This window comes from Tripterygium wilfordii, chromosome 18 (genome assembly GCF_013401445.1).
Source record: "Tripterygium wilfordii isolate XIE 37 chromosome 18, ASM1340144v1, whole genome shotgun sequence".
Lineage (NCBI taxonomy): Eukaryota > Viridiplantae > Streptophyta > Magnoliopsida > Celastrales > Celastraceae > Tripterygium > Tripterygium wilfordii.
In genome coordinates this window covers 11,174,707-11,192,952 of record NC_052249.1, presented here as the reverse complement: position 1 = coordinate 11,192,952, position 18,246 = coordinate 11,174,707, and the positions used below count along the sequence as shown (strand labels likewise).

At 36.1% G+C, this 18,246-nt stretch overlaps 1 protein-coding gene across 3 annotated transcripts in view; it reads left to right on the top strand.

Moving 5' to 3' along the window:
• Positions 1–4,214: 4,214 nt before the first annotated feature.
• LOC119983858 (serine/threonine-protein kinase ATM) overlaps positions 4,215–18,246 on the top strand; it is a 47,155-nt gene continuing 33,123 nt past the window's right edge. The window contains exons 1-24 of one of the 3 annotated variants that reach the window (XR_005464765.1): positions 4,215–4,447; positions 4,792–4,900; positions 5,003–5,146; positions 5,850–6,011; positions 6,116–6,299; positions 6,390–6,546; positions 6,660–6,799; positions 6,923–7,010; positions 7,461–7,564; positions 8,822–8,920; positions 9,446–9,502; positions 9,761–9,845; positions 10,656–10,730; positions 11,207–11,248; positions 11,535–11,605; positions 12,857–12,905; positions 13,935–14,006; positions 15,603–15,755; positions 15,846–15,935; positions 16,022–16,209; positions 16,730–17,324; positions 17,415–17,486; positions 17,607–17,765; positions 17,926–18,051. Coding sequence is in view for 2 of the 3 variants with exons in the window: in XM_038827587.1 (XP_038683515.1) it covers positions 4,379–4,447; positions 4,792–4,900; positions 5,003–5,146; positions 5,850–6,011; positions 6,116–6,299; positions 6,390–6,546; positions 6,660–6,799; positions 6,923–7,010; positions 7,461–7,564; positions 8,822–8,920; positions 9,446–9,502; positions 9,761–9,845; positions 10,656–10,730; positions 11,207–11,248; positions 11,535–11,605; positions 12,857–12,905; positions 13,935–14,006; positions 15,603–15,755; positions 15,846–15,935; positions 16,022–16,209; positions 16,730–17,324; positions 17,415–17,486; positions 17,607–17,765; positions 17,926–18,051 (3,090 nt within the window). In the remaining variant the exon portion in view is untranslated. The other 2 variants (XM_038827587.1, XM_038827588.1) reach the window with 2 other exon arrangements.

The window sequence follows — 18,246 nt, the reverse complement described above, 5'->3', positions numbered from 1 at the left end:
GTGTGTCCCCCTAGTCCAGTGTCTGATGTGACAGAAGCTGAGTGTGGGAGAGAGAATATTGATATTTTGGGTATTCCGATAAAGAGAGACGCATACCGAAAGCCCACTCCAACCTTGCGGACCCCCTGAATGGTGGGCCCTCGCTCTCCCTCCATCCACAAGCAAAGGATCGATTCCCCTCATCATCACGTGCCGTCTTTTAATTTCAATCTCTAATCCATTTGAATTATTGTTGTAATTATGAAATTTTTTAACTTTTTTCGTAATGATATTATAATATAAAATTATTTAGGCTTAATTGGGGAATAAATATGTATAGCTTCAGGGACACACCCTCCATTATTCACAGGGGTCGTAAATCCAAAGTACAACCTGTTAGCTGAACAAAGCATGTAGAGTATGGGAGATCACACATTTGACCGTACACCTGACAAGTTTCCTTGATATAAGGACCGTGCGACACGTACCAATCTAATAATCATGATCATTTTGGTTTTGATGTTCTATTATATGATTATATATATCATTAGTCAATGTGAGGTAGGGGTGATATAAAATGTGGTTTTTACTATATTCAAGATACTGGTTACTAATTTTCTACACATTTTACTGAATTTTTAAGATATAGTTTTAATTTACTACTTAAATTATTTCTCTCCTAAAATGGTCAAAGGTTTAACTTACTATAGTTATGACGTACAAAAAAAAAAAAAACTTATTGAAGTTAAGACCACTTACTGACACTAACGATCCATTCACGGAAAACCATGATAAACGAAATGAAGATGTTAAGGATTCAAACACCTTTTTGTCCCATTTATTCAAAATGTTGAGATGAATACATATATTCATGTAAAATCGTGAACCCCACACGATCATATATAAGATTGTTGGGAACAAAATTACATGTCATTTTACTTCAACGATACGCGAGTAATCCCAAGTTGTTGGAGTATGAAGTGACGGTTGATCCCAAAAGTTATGCAGGGAAATTAACCTCTCTATGAGCCATGCATATTTGTGTGTGTGTGTGATTAATGTGAATGGGACTTTCATTAAGTTGCTTTCGAAAGCCAACAATAGTGGAACAAGTATTTGTCGATTGTCATCTAATTATACTACAATTATGGTAGACCTTGAGGTTGTGTCTCCCTATCTAGTCTAGTCATGTTGACAACAATACCGAATCCAAAGCAAACCTAAAATAAATATGTACATACAATGTATAACGAGGTTAATATTTACTTCATCTACAAGCAACACAGGAATTCAAAACTGGATTATTTTCTCCATTAGGTAGCACGTACGTGTAATGCATGATTAGGGTTTTAACAGAACAAATTAAAAACGTATATATATTGCTCTCCGAGCTATCAAATATCAGCATCACTTCAAATTCTCTCTGTCGGCTTGAGCAAACGGAACAGAAGACTTTAGTGAAAATCTTGAGCTTGAAGATGCCGCCAAGGCCCTTGATATTGTCTTTACTTATTTATTCCTTCCGATTACTTTTGCTTTTTTACTCCCAAACAAAAGTACAGCAAAAGCCAGTTTATCTGTAACTTAAAGTAAATTTTTCAAAAACCCTAAATCTCTAATGCTTTGTAAATTACACAAAAACTAGTGGTAAGAAGAATATAACGTCACGTACATACAACGACGACTTTAACTGTTTGGTTATATATTGCATGACTCAAAGCCCATATTGATATTAATTATCAAAAACATCCTTCCAATGAAATGTTGACACATGTCACCACGTAGACTGGAGAAAAGGATATTGGACTGTGGAGAATCTCGGTTTGGACTACTCAATACGACCTAACATGCATAATCTTAGGAATATCAGGTGATCAAAACACATCGGGCATACTGAGTAGCACTCATCACTGATGGAGAGGAACTCTACAAGAGATTTATAAGTGATTCTCCCCTATAAATCTTGTCAACAGTCAAGTGCAATCAACAATTCAAAAATCATATAAAATGGGGGATCTCCACTCAGACAAATTTTTCTCACATTCTCACTATATATTCACTATTAGTTAAAGAGAGAGCCTCAAGCACCGAACAATCTTAATAGTCTTATGGTCTATCCAGTTTGAATGTTGGAACATCTGCTTGAGGTACACCTTGGGGCCCCCAAAGTTCTCATTTCTTTTGAATTTGAAATCCTATTAGTTCAGTTCGAAATACACTGAGACGGTCCAAATTTAGCATCTTCTATTGATCATCATGATGTGGTCCAAGAGAACAAAAAAAAATGACCTCGTAACCGGTGCAGTCAATCTTCGGTTCTTTTGACCCCACCAACACACCTACTCCTCTAGCCAGCCTCCCTACGATCCCTAAAAGCTTTTTTGATGGCACATGTAACGCAATGATTCCCCCAATTAAGCGCACCGCAGCTTTGCCCATTATGGGACCATTATAATTCTTCCAACAAAAGTTTCCAATGATGCCACTTCTATATGTCCTTTTTTTTTTTTTTTTTTAAGAATGGAGTTCGGTGTGAAAGATTACGTGTAACGTAGTAGATGATGCTACTGCTGTCCCAACATATTAGGCATATCAAGTCAAGAATTTTCGTCTTAATGGGTTAGTATAAGTCTATGACGCGTAAATAACGACAGAGAGGCGTGTAAGTGGCAATTTCTCAAACAGATGGCGTACTAAATGTCTAAATCTAAATGCGCATGCGCGACACCTCCGACGGTGACTACGATCCGCTGCAAGGTTTGTAACAAAAATCCAAACAAATATTCTGTCAAAAATGTGCAAGAAATTTAGAGTGGACAAATATCTAGGGAGTTGGTGGACAGGATCTTGTACCCCCAAATATTAATTTCTATTAACCATTGCATTATTTTATTGATGAATGTGCTGTTGTTTATGTAAAAATTTTGGGAGTTATTTACTTTTATAAAGATAAATGTATACAATATTATGTTAATGGATAAGGTTTTATTATCATTGTGGTCAAAAACACCTGGAATTCAATGACAATATGATCAACCGGGTTGAGGTGAATCGATAGGATTGTTTGGGAGTCTTTTGTATTTTGATCAACCTATGTGAGATTAAAAACTGTGGTGCTGTGAGATAAGTTTTACTGATAAAAAGTGTTTGGCGTGTAAAAAAATGATAATTTGTGATAAGGTGAGTTGATTTTTAGTTTAGTGTTTGGAATAACAAAAATTGTGTTGAGGTGAGATAAATAAATTATGAAATTTATCCAAATTTAATTGTATGAAAATATAACAACTCTTAGGAGCTTTCACTTGGGCTGGGATTTGGTGAGATGTAATTCCATCAAAACGGACTGCCAAACAAAATACCACATGAAGCGTTGGGCTCAAGGCCCACGCGGCAGGTTAATTAGGCTGAAAACGGAGAGGCAAATGGGCTCATAATGATTTTGAGAACTAAAATGAAAGGATAATTTAGCGACCAAATGGAAACTAATATAATCTACTATTAATTAGTGACTAGTAATATAGTTTGCCTGATATTTTTGTCCCAACTTCACATGCTTACCAATTCATTATTGCATTTTTTTGGCGGTATAGATTATTACATAAATCTATAGGACTGGGTCAATTGGGAATTAATACTTAGGATTTGAAAGAAGGCCCACTTGGAAATGTGGGCTTCGACCTATAAAGACGCAAGTCCAGGAGTCCTGCTTGGATCTTATGTGACCAAATAAGGAAAAAAGAAGGCCTGTTTTTTTTTAAGATTTTTCATCTCTTCATCGTGTGGCTAATGGCCTTGGCTGTACTGGTCTAGTGGTCTTAGTAATTGGTATATTTTGGCTCAAGTCAAGAGCATATGTGTTGGGTCATGTGCATGTGGATCAGAGATTTTGTGGACTTAATTGTTCTTTTTGATAATGTGGGGTTATGTTATTATTACAGTATGACTGATATAGTATATGACTATATGTTTAATAAGTATAAAAGAGTAAGCACCTAACAAATTTTCATGTTTAATTTGTTAAAAAAACATAAAAAAGAGATTAATAAATTACGACTCTCTCTATAAAGTAAAAATATATCAGTGTGTGTAAATGACCGTTAGATATGGCTTCCATTGGATTTACATCTCGTGTGCCAACCGTTAGATGTGAATAAATATAATCTGACGGCGTATATCAGCTATTTTCCACCGACGTTCGAGCATTAACATCGATAACGGTCGAAAATTGTATTTGTATTCACTGCGATAGCGAAAGCAGGAACGACAATAAGGAGACACAGTAAAACCCTTCCTGTATCTATCTCTCGTTCTTTCCAAACCCTACACACTTCACACTTTCTTTCCCGCCAATTCACATTCCCTCTCTCGCCGGAACCACTCTCTGAGACGGCGGCATGCGATGGTCACTTCGAGAGATGTTCAAGAGATCGTCTCCAACCTCTCATCCGATAAAGCCAAAGCACGAGAGGTAATTTATACTCATCTTTCTCTGTTCACCATATCTGAAGGCGATGATTGTCTTATTGGCCGTCTATTTCTTTTTTGTTTTTATGATCCTACCTATTGATTGTTTGTAATCCGAACATGAAGATTTTCTACCGGAACATCATTTAATTTAGGATTGTTGGGGATATTTTGAATGTTTGGTGCCCAGATGCTTATTTGTTTGGTTTTCCCTTTTTAAGTTTTCAAAAGCAGGAAAATCTGATCAATATTGTACTTATTTGTTTAGTTTTCCCTTTTTAATATTTAACACCAGGAAATTTTGGATCAATATATGCGTTTTTGTTTGATGTTGATCTTTGGGTTTAGGAAGGGATAAAGTTGTTGAATACTTGGCTAGAAGGAGAAAGATCTATTGGATTCTGCAAGTATCTCGGGCAAAACACGGCAAACCTGAAGCCAAACGAAGTTCCTAATTGTGAGATTATCAATAACTGTTCAAAACTGCTTATGAATTTTGTAGACATTCTCACAATAACTTGTTGAAAGAGAACCTTAGAATTATGAATTGATTTTGCAGCTAAAACATGGCCGTTTCTTATCCCATTGCTCATCCATTGCGTGACCTTGGAGGTATCTGGAAGCAAGCGACGATCACCAAAGTTGGTCTTTGCAAAAACACTCAGAGTTGTTATTCAGCGAGCTGAAGATGCTAAGTTTTCTGGTTCGTTTCATGAATTATACCTATACTTTTTCTTTAGCAAGAAACATATGCATATCAAGTTCATCCTGGGAGAGAATTTGTGTTTTTATTGAGTTGAAACTTGAATTGGAGCAAAGTGAGACGCAACAAGATTTGAGACTCGAATTTGTAGCCAAGTGAAACACAAGAAGATATATAGGAGTGTCAAAGAAAAGCTTCATCTACATGTGCTGATATTGATCCCTATCCATTTTATTCTTGCCTTTATTCTTGCTTTGCATTTAAGGGGCCACAATATTGTTTTTGTTACTTTTCCTTGTAAAAAGCTTCCACCAACGATTTGTTGTATTGAGATATTGATCTCTTTCCACATGAACTTTTTCCCAGATTGAATCACGAAAAGCCAACAATTCCAAGAGAGTTTGATTCTTTTTAAAGAAAATCATCTTGTAGGTGTGAAATACACATGAGTTGGAATTCTCTATCGATTCAGTATGAAGAATGATTAAGGGTTGATAGACACATTAGTTGGATGGCCATTGGTTTTAGTTTTTGTTTAAAATGACGACCAAACATATTATTAATGTATTTCATGGGAGACTGGTCATGGCCCATTGGTTTAAGTTTGTTGTTTTGTGATGGAATTTCAGTTCTTGGGATCATAGTTTTCTTTTGGTGGAATTTATGTATTGCAGTGTCTTTTACTATCATTTACCTATGACAGGCAAGATGCTGCCTTTGTTATCTGTGGTTAAGACGATTTTCAGTCACATTTTGGATATGTTGAACAATGTTCCGAGCTTTCGGTCAGAATACGGGCTTATACTCAGAAATCTATTGTCAGTCCGAGATTATCATTTTCACATGAAGAAGCGCACTTACTGTGGTGAGCCGTCTTATTCTTTTGGGTTTGTGACTTGTATGCTTCTGGGCAATGATGCCGTATGTATTTGTTTAATTTATTACCCTTGACAATCTGTTTTGGCAAAGGCCTGACAATTCTACACTTGGAGAAGGTGGAAACAAGCTTGGGTGGTCAACATAATCCAAAAGAGGAGGTCTTTCGATGGATCCTAACATTCCATTCTCTTTTAGAAAGTCCTCCCGGAGATTTTCCTGATAACCTTAGGGAAGACATTGTTAAGGGTTTTGTTCGTATTTTCTCTTTTGTAAGGTACATCTGTTGATAACCCTACACATTTTGTTTGGAAGTTGTAGGTGATTGATTAGCATCTGCTGCCTTCACTTGTTATGAAAATTTCAGGGATGAGGGGAAGGTTTCTCGCAAACTTATCGATTGCATTAATACATTTTTGTTGAAGGATGGTCCGAATTTGGGCTGTCAGTCTATGGAAATTCATAATGCTTTGGAGCAATTTGTGTTCCATTGTTGGCTGTCAACACATGATCAGGGTCTCAAGGTTTCTTCAACACAATATTGGAATTTTTTTGTCAAAACGACTTGTCTAAGTACGATTGAATTATATGTTTTTTGGAGTAATATGTTAATATATCTTAGAATGTCTCCTTGCAGGATGCACTTACATTTTATGCAAGGCTACAACTTAATCTTACAAGAGGTTCAGCCGTTGATAGTTCTTTGGTAGAACAACTTTTGGAAGTTATATATAAGGAGCTTGAACAAAGCAATGTATCCAGCACTAGCGTGCCTTGGTGGAATTTCTTTTTAAAAAAGAATTATATATCTTTTGTTTACTATTCTCATTTCTTCATGTTTTAGTTTCACTTAAGTTCCTTGGTATGATTATGATGGATGGTGTTATGAAATTTATTCAGGAGTGATGCATCCAAGGATGACAAGTTTGGAACTTTAAGCAACTCACAATGTGGTTTGGTAGAGCTTGCCGCCCTTGTAATAGATCGGGTAGTTATAATTCAGGCAAATCAACATTTTTGTTTTATTTTATTAAATACTGTATGATTTTATTTGAATTATTTATTGTACAAACTCTGATTTGGGAGTTTGACTATTATTCAAGGATCTTGCGGTTACATGTTTTGAGGAATTTTGTAATTGCAATAAGTCTGCTTTCAGATATTTTGTTGAAATTACGAGAGACAATGCTCTTCATATATCGCATAGTCGTGTTAGGTTCTATGGTTTCTTGTCGTATTTCTTTAGCGTTTGACACATCATTGTATGCTATAGTTGCATGTTCATGTCTTTACATGCTTCAATCACTCAGTTATTCCCTTATGAGTATTGTATAACATCAAATGTTTGGGGAATCTGGGTATAGAATCGATTTTTTTAGTCTAATTTGGGGCTTCAGACTATGATGGGGCATTAAATAATGTGATACCATTCTCTCAGGCCTGCTTTAGTACCACAAAAGCACCATTGGGCGAGAAGCGGTTGAAGAGAGAGCATCCTGCTGTGCATTTGAAGGAGGCACTCATGAAAGGAAAATGGTTATGGTAAGCGTTAAACTTGGTTCTTGTTGATGTGGTTCAAAATTTTTAAGATCCTTGATTTCTAGTGAGATGGTAAATTTGCAGGGTATGGTTCTCGTTTGTCATATTTCCTAATTGGAAAAGAATGGCCATCCTGTATGCGTTCATTGTAATGTATCTATGCCTCCATTGCATTTGCTTTGCCAACGTGTTATGATGTTGTTTGTGAGATCAAATTGAAATAATTAGCTTTCTCTAATTTTCCCATCTTGCTAGTTGTGGAAGTAATATACTTGCATGTAAAGAGAATGTAAAATATGCTTGCATAATTTGGGAATTTTGTATCTTCAATAAACAATGAAACTGCCATTCATGTTAAAAGATCATTTACTGGATATGACTTGTCACCCAGCCCCATAAAATCTACGCGCGGTTGTAAGATGTGTAAGATTAATACAAACCGGAGAGCAGTAAGTGCATTTGATGGTTCATTTTGCCACCTGAATATGGTGTCGTTATAGTTTTTTTGGGGTATGTTAAGTCACTGGGGGTATTTGTGATTTATTTTTTCATTATCAGATTTTGAGCTGCATTTAGATTACTTTGTTCATGTTGAAGTGTCATGTATGTCCCTGACTCCCTGTTCTCCAGTATACCTAGTTGTGTAATTCCCTTTGTCGATTTGAGCGGCAACCGCTAGTTGTATATACTCTAGACCGGATCAGAAACTTTGTGCCTTTGCTTCAGGAAATGGGCTAGTGGGTTAATTTTTATTTCTAACATTGGGCAACAAACCCTCAATAAGAAAAGACTTTTTAAGATTTTCGAACCAACACTTTTGCAGTGCCATGTGGTCTTCTAAGCGAACATGTCACCTAGTGGTAGAGTTGTAGACTTGCAGCGGTGCATCTCCACATATTATGTGGGAACCTTGTGCACGGGAGTTGTTTACCTGTAGCTATGTGGTCTTCTAGGCATATGCTTTACATTTTGCAAGTACGTTTAGGTTTCAGAGTTACTTTAGTCTCTTACTAAGTTGATACAATAAGTATTCTAGGTTTAATAGTCGGGAACAAATGACTATGTCGTGGTTTTGTGGTAAAACATACAAAATGCCACGCTATAATCTCAAGGTTCATTGTTATATTTTGGCAGCCTTTTGATTTCTGTGAATTTTAGAGGCTCGCCTTATTTCGTGATGGTATCATTTTCAAAGAAAGTTTATTCTTCTTGTTCTATGTTTCTTTCTTTTTTCTTTTTTCATGAATGGTTGTAATTCAGGCATTCAGCATTCTGTTGTCTTACTCGCAACCACTACAGTCAAGGCAAGAAGGATCTTTTTGTGTACTGGTTTGAAGGAATTTGTACAAGCTTTGAAAGGTAAATATCTCTCGGCATGTTGTAAATGTGAATGCCCTCTTTCAACCATATTTAATTTTGATATATTGTTCTTTGGAGTATGTCAAAGCTAGGCATTGGCCTAATGATGGGTTATTATCATCTGTTACGACTTGATGCATTTTTTTTCCTCTGCACATGACTTGATGCAGTTAGAGCTTATATTATGCAGTGTGTACACGTGTTATTGGAATCGGTACCCGACCTTTCTATTTGAGTTGTTTGCACTAAAATATCTTTTGCGAATCTAATAAAAAGTCTTGTTAGTTTCCCCTCTGATTGTTCGTTTTGGGTTGAGTAGTCCGACTCTGCCGTCAGGGCAGAGAGTGAGGAAAATATCTTTGGCGAATCTAATAAAAGTCTTGTTATTTCCCCCCTGATTGTTCGTTTTGGGTTGAGTAATCCGACTCTGCCGTCAGGGCAGAGAGTGAGGAGCTTGACCCCTTGAACAGTGGCTCTCCTAAGAAGTCTGGTTGTCTTTGAATTGACGAGTTGCATTTGTTGCAGAATTTTGAGTGATGCGAGTATGTGCCACGCTTATGAAGGACTTCTGTGGACTTTAAGGTTCGCTACTCTGATTCAATATAACTGTGATACTGGAAGTTTTTGTTTTCACAGCATAGCACCATGTGTTTGTGAAACTGGAGTAAGTCCTGTATCTCTTAGACAACCTATTGGGAGTCTTCTTTTCTCACGCATAATTCCCATACCAATATCAATCTCTTAATATAGCGACTTATTAGATTCTTTCCCTTTCTCTCTTCCCTATCTTTTACTCTTGTGTGGAAGTGCTCATACCTTTGACCAACTTACTTTCTGAAGGAGTTTGCGTGAACTTTGTTCTGTGTTATTGGTTCAAGATTCTAAAGTGGCAATATCTTCAAAGACCTCTTTCAGCCTGAATGAGGTATATGTTCCTATTTTTTTTTTCTTTCTTTTTCTTGCCTTCTTTCCCTTTTCGTTTGCATTTTCTGTTTTCTTGAATATATTTTTGTACTGTATTTGGGAATATGCTATTGCTCTTTGGTGCTGTTGATTAGAAAGAAATTACAGTGTTATATTCGCAATTCAGTCTACTTTCAGTTGAGATTGTTTGAATTTTGAATGCACCATGTGCATAATTAGTCCTGTCCCATGTTTTAGTCATTTTGAGAGTTAGTCCTGCTCCCATGTGGCTTGTTGAGGCACATGTCCAGTTTGCATGGTACTGAACCAGATCTTCGTGCATATTTTCATGAATGTTTCATGGGTAGGAATGGACCCAAACCCAGTATTTCTTATAAAGTTCTTTTGGAAAGGAACTTTCACTCACCAAAAATTTCTCTTGGAATCAGTTTTCATACTGCTGTTGAATAAAGTGCATTACTACCGAAATTGATCTGACTATCTGTTGTTTCCATTTTAAACATTGCAAGTGATTTATTTGGAAAGCTGCAATAATTGTTCATGGCTCCTGCAGCATCAAATTGAAAGATTAATTTTATCATCTACATTTGTTTAAGAACTTAGTCCTGATTTTAAGTGTCATGAGTGTTGTAATATATTCCCCTATGTTTGAAAGCAATTGAGTTTGTATTTTCCTCTGCCTATCATATTATCAAATTAATCATGCTAATAAATGCCATAGCTAAATGATTATATCTTTTATTTTATTGCCAAGTGTTGCTCCTCTTACTGAAGTCTGCATTGATTTGTTGGTTGGACAAATTTTTTTCAGGCTGACCGAGGTTGGCAACTGATATGGAACTGCCTGATGCATGGATTACCAATATTCAGTAATATAACTGTTATTGTAAGTTCAATTATTCAATGACATCCAGTCTATTAATATATATTATTAATTGTACTTTTATCTGACTCCATTGTTGGATGCTTTCTTCAATGCTTTAGGTGATGTTTGGATTAATTTTATATATAATGACTTCAACAGTATTTGGTTATGAGTGTACTCATAGTAAAATTTGCCAAGCAAAAAGAAATAGCTGTTTGGATGAGGTTTTGTCGCCCGCCCCCTTAAAGCATCGTCACAAGGTGATGATGCAAATTGAGTGTTTCTGTGTTGGAAGTATAGTGGCAACCACAATAGTTGACAGAGGGAAAATTTCCTGCGGTAGGGCCCATGGGAATATTTGATGCGATGATAGCAGCAGTAATATTGCATCAGATGGGATAACCTATTGATTACTTTCTTTTATGCCACTTCATTTTGGAGCTCCAAGTTTCAGTTAAAGTTTCAAGTTTGATTTTAATTTTCAATTGTTGATGCAGATGGATGATGCTATGATGCTCCTTGGAGACATTTTATCAAGAGTAAGTGTAGGAATATGTTCTCTTTTCATAATGATGCACATGGGTGGCTTCCATTTGATGTGCCCTAATTTATATATGCCTACTAATTTGCTGCCCCGGGGGGGGGGGGGGGGGAGTAGAAGAACTGTGCCTTTTGGATTGTTTATTATCTATCTCTTTGCATTGCTGTGTGGGTTAAAGTTTCACTCAACTGTCCTTTCTGGACTCGTGACTTACCAAGGGAGCCTTTTCTGCTGATTGATGTTGATTTTGTTGACTTTGAGTTGTTTCACACTTTCTTATTCAGGACCTACTGCATACATGTATTGTGCCTCAAGATGTATGGGATCTTCAGATATTTAAGCGAATGCCATCAGTGTAAGCTCCTCTTGATTTATGTAAGAGTATGCTTACACGTTCATGAAGCTACTTTCAAGCATCTGTTTGTATAGATCTTTTTAATGCAAGGTATTTTGAATGCAACATCTGGTTCCTATGTTTTTTTCCCCTTAATTTCAATCTCTGAAAGCTGCCCACGGCCATGTTTCTATGTTGCGTTACTGTTTAAGGTGCACATAGAATAAGTTGATGTATTGAGCTATCTGTCAAGGTGTGTTCTACCACGCGGGCCTGGATTTAGAAATAGAAAATTTATAGCATTATAAGGTTTGAAGGACATATGTATAGGTTTTTAGTGATGAACTGATGTATACCTCAAGGTGAAAAGTTGGCTGGAGTTGAAGTATGTCCATAAAAAGTTTTGGCGGCAAAAAAATTATATCCAAAGTTATTATTTGATGGCTATTTGTTATGAAAAGACGGGGAAAGTGTTGGGATTGAGGTTTTGCCTAATGATGACAGATTCAAGGATGAACAAAGAAGTGAGCATCAACACACAAGTATATGGAATTCTTGTATATATTAGGTTTATTTATGATAACTATGATCCCCAGACTCTTGATGGGCAAGTTGCCAGAGTTTTTGAGCTAATATAGTATTGTTCCATTAACTCTAAAACTTTCTGTAGAAGTCAGGAAGCAAAATCGGTCAGGCGAATGAGGTAATGAAGTACAGCTTCCGAGTGAATGTTTTTTGGTGATTTCATGGTTCAGTCTTTCACCTTAACGACATAATGTATGTTTATTGAATACATTGAATGCGATGGATAGTGATCATTTGCCAGACGATGATTCTGTTGATCGATTATTGTTCAACAGGGAGAACTCTACTGTTACTTAGTAGACATTCACTAAAGGCTATTACTGAAACTTGAGGTCAATACATCCTGCTTGATATCTATTCTTATACGTGCTTATCTAAATTCTAAAATTTGAATATTTCTTGGGTTGTGCCTCCTGGGGCTTGAATAAAATCCTTTCCATTCGTAAAATTTAAAAATTTTGAAACTTAAGATCGAGGAGTTTGCTAGATGCCTATTTTTTGGGGACAGAAAAAACAATACTGAAGGGTACCATCAAGGGATGCCACCTGAGAAGGTACAAGGAGAATAAAAAAAAAAAATTAACAAGAAAAAATCTAGAACATTGCGGATGGCCGGATGCCACTGTCATCTTGCTGGATGCTATGATCTCTATGTTATCTAATAATGTTGTTATACTGTCATTTCAGGTCAATTTTGTACTTCATTACAAGCTATTTTTCACAAAGGGGTTCTCAAGTAAGTAGCTTTGGCTGGTATCTCTTGGAAGGTCAATTTTAATGTTGTTGCGTTATCCGTGTTTGAACATCTGTCAACATCCATCTACTGCCAATTTCTTTAGCTGATATTTGTTTGTTTGAGCTTACTTGTCTGTTTCTCTATTGCGTATATACAAGTTAGCAATTTTTCTTTGTGCTTACTATGTGTATGAAATTGTATTTATGAACTATCTTATTTGGGGGAACACTCTGTTTTCCTGCCAGCATTAATAAGCTTGAACATGTGCCAGAAAATATTTACTCTTCTTTGAGATATATAAAATATTTTAATTTTGAGCGACGTAAGAAATTATGTTAGATAGGCACCAAAGGGGGTGCCACCTGACTACAACAAAGAGGAGAACTAGTTGTAGGAAACAAGTCTATGAATCTTGAACATGATTTTTTCATCCATATTACATACATCAAAATATGAAACTCTCTCCTTAATAAGACCAAAGAGGGATTGTTAATAGAATTCTGTTGTTAATTTGTTGGTTTATAAGGAAGAACAAAACAAAAAGGGTTTTGTAGGGGCTGGGATTTCACTTTAGGTGTTATCGTGGAATGGTGGTTACGCGCTATTAGGTTTTGTCCAGTGAAGATTTTGTTTAAACCAGCTTATACTAATAGTTGCTGTTGATATTATGTGTCCCCACCTCATGTAATAGGTGGCACCACCTTGGTAGCTTTTGTTTATATTACTTATCATCTTTATTACTTGAAGAAAACGAAAACATAAAATTCCATATGAGTTTGATTGGCTCTTGTTTTACTGGTTGGCATGAGGATTGAGGCGTCGACTTATGCTATTCATCGGTTTATTCTGTTCATTTTTTTTTTTGGGGTTTAGACCTTTCGGTTATATTTTTAACTGTTTTAGACTTTAATGCATTGAGTTTCTGATATATTTTTCGTATTCCATACGATACTTAATCTCTTTTGCCCCTCTGAATGTAATGCGGAATAATGCTTATACAAATTATTTACCAGTACCATGTCTCTGCAGGGTGACCTTTGGGAGGCTTTACGCCTCAGGAGAAATCTCTTAAGGGTAATATTGGGCTATCTTAAGTGGAAGGTTGGTTTTCTGTAAAACCTTGAGGGATGTAACCTATCTTCATCGCTTTGGATTCCCATTCCCCGTTTTGGGAGTTCTCGTTTTCTATTATATGTTGAAGATGTGTTTATTTACCATGATGTACTATATAGACTATTATAAAATTCTCTTGAGATCATTCCAAGAAGTCAAAAGATTAAATGAGTCTTGTCTCTAACTATGTAACCCTTAGGGTTGACCTTGTTTTTAGCATGCATAACCGTTTTCAGTTTTGTTACCTTACTCGTCGACCACGAACTGATTGTGCCCATGTAAATTTGGACTGGAGACTGACAATTTATATGTGTGTGAGTGGATCAACATATATTTTTGGAGGGAATTAAGGTGTTCGTGTTTTCTAGAAAGTTTGGAGTGGCTGGGATGAATTTGTTTGCTTCTTGTTCTTGAGGTGTGAAAAGGTCATATAATTTCTTTCAGGATAAGGTTGAGTGCAGGATAAGTCTTTGGACAATGTGTTCACTTAGTAGTCCGTGGGAGGATAAAGATGCAAGGGTGCTGAAATGTATAGATACATTAGTAGGGATGGTTTCTTCACACGTTTTAGTTTTTTAGACCTTAATGAGTGGGTCTATGTCTCGTTCCGACTTACTATGCTGAAGTTCTGGAAGACATTGGAAGAAAGGACTAGGAATATAGCATGGTTTACAGTACAAGTTTTATTGTTTTGGGTTTGTTTTAGAAATACTTTATAAATTTTGAAGGGTTGATGCATTTGGATAGTTATCTTGAAACCTCTAGTTTGAGGAGTTTGTCTTATTATCTCATTTTACTATGCTGAAGTTCTGGAGGACATTGGAAGGGAAGGCTAGGAATATAGCATGGTTTGTAGTACCAGTTTTATTGTAAAGGATTTGTTTTAGAAATACTTTATAAACTTTAAAGGGTTGATGCATTTGGATAGTTATCTTGAAACCTCTAGTTTGAGGAGTTTGTCTTATTATCTCATTTTACTATGCTGAAGTTCTGGAGGACAATGGAAGGGAGGACTAGGAATATAGCATAGTTTGTAGTACCAATTTTATTGTTTTGTGTTTGTTTCAGAAAAACTTTATAAACTTTGAAGGGTTAATGCATTTGGATAATTATCTTGGAACCTCTAGTTTGAGTAGTTTTTCTTATTATCTCATTTGTCAATTCAACTCTGTTTTTCTATTTTTGTTTGGTCTCTCTCTCTCCCCCCATCAGAAATATATTAAGGACTTTATGCCAAATTGGCTTCAATCTGGTGTTTGATGTAGTTTTGATACTGTACTATGGTAGTGATTAGTGATTAATTATGGGCTCAGGTATTCTCCTGATTCTTTTAACGCCATTAAGCTTTGTCCCATAACCCAAAATCTTATCTGTGGTTCTGAGATTTTAGTATTTTACTAGAGTAATGAATATTTACTCACCTATCGGAGATTGAGGTAATTAATTATTATTTAGTCAAACCCTAAGCTATACCCACCCACAATCTCATTTGTGCTGCAATGATTGAGATTGTTATTCATGTCGAATTTCTATACCGGAAAGATGCTTTATGGTGTGATTCACCAGGAAGTATGTCATGTATAGGACTCCATATTCAACGAGCGTATCGCTCTATTATTACCAGCCGCTGTTTATGCTCTTTGTGCTGGATGTGCATGTTTTACGCAATATTACGAGGGATTACTGCTTGATCACTCTTTTGTAGAGAGTACTGATGCTGGAGATGATTGGATAAAGGTTAGCATTGATCTTTCATTATTTGACTTTACATACAAAATTGCAAATTAGTTGTCGTTGAGAATTGGAAGTTTGTTTTTTTTTTTCCAGACAGATGAAAGTGGACATGAAAGGTTGCATGAACTTTTTGACTGCTCTGTTGATGTTCTTGCAGAAACTGATTTGGGTTCTCATGTTGAGGTGCTGAAAACTGTTTTAAATGTTGGTTCTTCATATTTGAGTATCAACTGATTTGTTGGGTTTGTTCAAATTTTGGCCATTTTCAGGTTTCTCTGCCCGAATACCATCAAAGTGTACGACTTCCACGGCAATTAAGAGAGCCGCTGCTTTGTGAAATGGAGACATGTATTTTTGGAGCTCTAGATGATAAAGAATTCGAAAGGCGACCTTTATCTGATTTGATCTTTATATGTGCCCTGTTTTCAAATTTTGCTTATGGTTCTCTAATGTCAAGGTTTGTACCATTCTCATAACAACAGGTTAACATATTGATGCCTTGCTTCCTCTTATCTCATGTCAATGAGAGGCAGAAGCCGCAGAACTACGATTACCTTAGCCACTTCTAGAGATTTCTGACTTGACCATAAGTAGTTTTTATTTTCTAGCACTGAAAGTACGTGTTTTTATTGGTGCATTTGTGTGTGTTGGTTTGTGCATTTGCTTATGTAGCTGGTTTCTTACCGTTCTTCTGCTCTTGCAATATTTGATGGCTGTTGCAATCATTTTTGTCTTGCAGCAGTGATACTTCTGTTTGTCATTTTCGTTGTGTGCATACTTGTGTCATTTATGTTTGCATGTGGGATTAATATTCTAAACTTGGTCATTGAAAAGTTTAAGCTTGTTTTTCTTTTTTTGTAACTGTATAATAGTTTTCATTGCCATCAAAGTATCATAGAACTGTATGATTGAAATGACAGTTTTTTGTTCCTGCTGTTAAATATTGATTATTTGCACATTTCCTTCTTCCCTTCCAGGAAAAGAGAGGAAGTTTCAACATTTCTCTCCAAATTGGGACTGAACTTGTTGGAATTGCTGGATCATGCTGTCAATTTAGTTCAGAATAACTGCAGTGATCCTCAATCTCTTGGTTGTTCATTCTCTAACTTGGATTTGAATAAAAAAAATCCTATTGTTGCTTCATTAAGAAGCTTTGTTTGCTCTCCCATCTTTGTTAAATCAAAATATCAAGATACTTCAGATTTCATCATACATGGTACACTAGTTCAATCAATGGAGAGGTTTTTAAAAGAATTGACCGGACGATATACTGAGCGGTCGGAATGTGCAAGGAATCCTCAGTCTGAGATGCTTTTGCGGGACTTGGATGTGATTGATAGCCGATCGGATAGTGATAAGAGTAGAATTGTCGATATGGATCTCGATGTTGACGAGGATACCAATGATGTAGATATTCTAGATCATGGTGGCAAAATTGGAGTTGGCCTATCATTTTTTGCAGTGAAATGGAAACTAGGCATGATATCAGTAATTTCTACCTTTTTCTCACTTTTACATCATGTTACATGGGATAGTTTATTTGAACTCATGGAGATGGAATGGGACCAAAAGGTATATCATAGCCTATTCACTTATTTTTTATTTTCTGTACATATGTTAAATATTCGTACTATTTCATTTTTGTGTTATCATTTTTTCCAGGTACGTGAGAATATTTTGTACCATCTTTGTCAAAATTCCTACTGGTCGTGTTCTACAAAGCTCATGGGCGTGGTACGATGGCAACTGATTGTTTATCTTATTGTCAAATTTATTATGCAGCAGCAAGTTTCATAGTGCTCTTTTGACCATTATTTGATCGCTGAAGTCACTTTCCTTTTTCTTCCTTTTCAGGTCAATTTAATGAATGACATGATTGTGGTGCAAATGAATGCTAAACACAATTGCGTCAATATACTAGCTGCTGCTTGTGGCTTGCTGTGTACGTTATTATCCTTGGACACTAGGGGGAATGATGTAAGCCTGCCCTTCAGGAAGGAGGAATATGTACAGGTCTTTTTCAACTTCTTTGGAATTTTTATCAGGATGAGTATTCTTCATTTGGAAAGTTAGAAATATGATTTTCGTTTTAGTACACTCCATCATATCTAATTAGGGGTGATTAATATGAGTCTATCCTTTGATTAAGTTTTAACTTGGTTTTGTGTTGCAGATTCTGATGCAGCTGGGGGATATGGTTAACAAGGTTGCTGTATATGACCTTCTTGACTGGCGTGGACGTGTTAAGTTATTGGAGTGCATATGTAATTACATCTTAATTAATCCTCAAATTGGTCAGGTAACTAGTTGTTGCCTGTCGGATCCTTTTCATTGGTGCTCCCTGTGCATGAAACGTGATTATATGGGACTACCAATATGACAATTTTAGTATTTCGTCAGACCCTTAATATGGTGATGGAAGAACATAATGTTTTTTGTGTCTTATATAATGCATGATTAAAATTTTAAGTAACTTTGTAAAGTTTGTCATTTA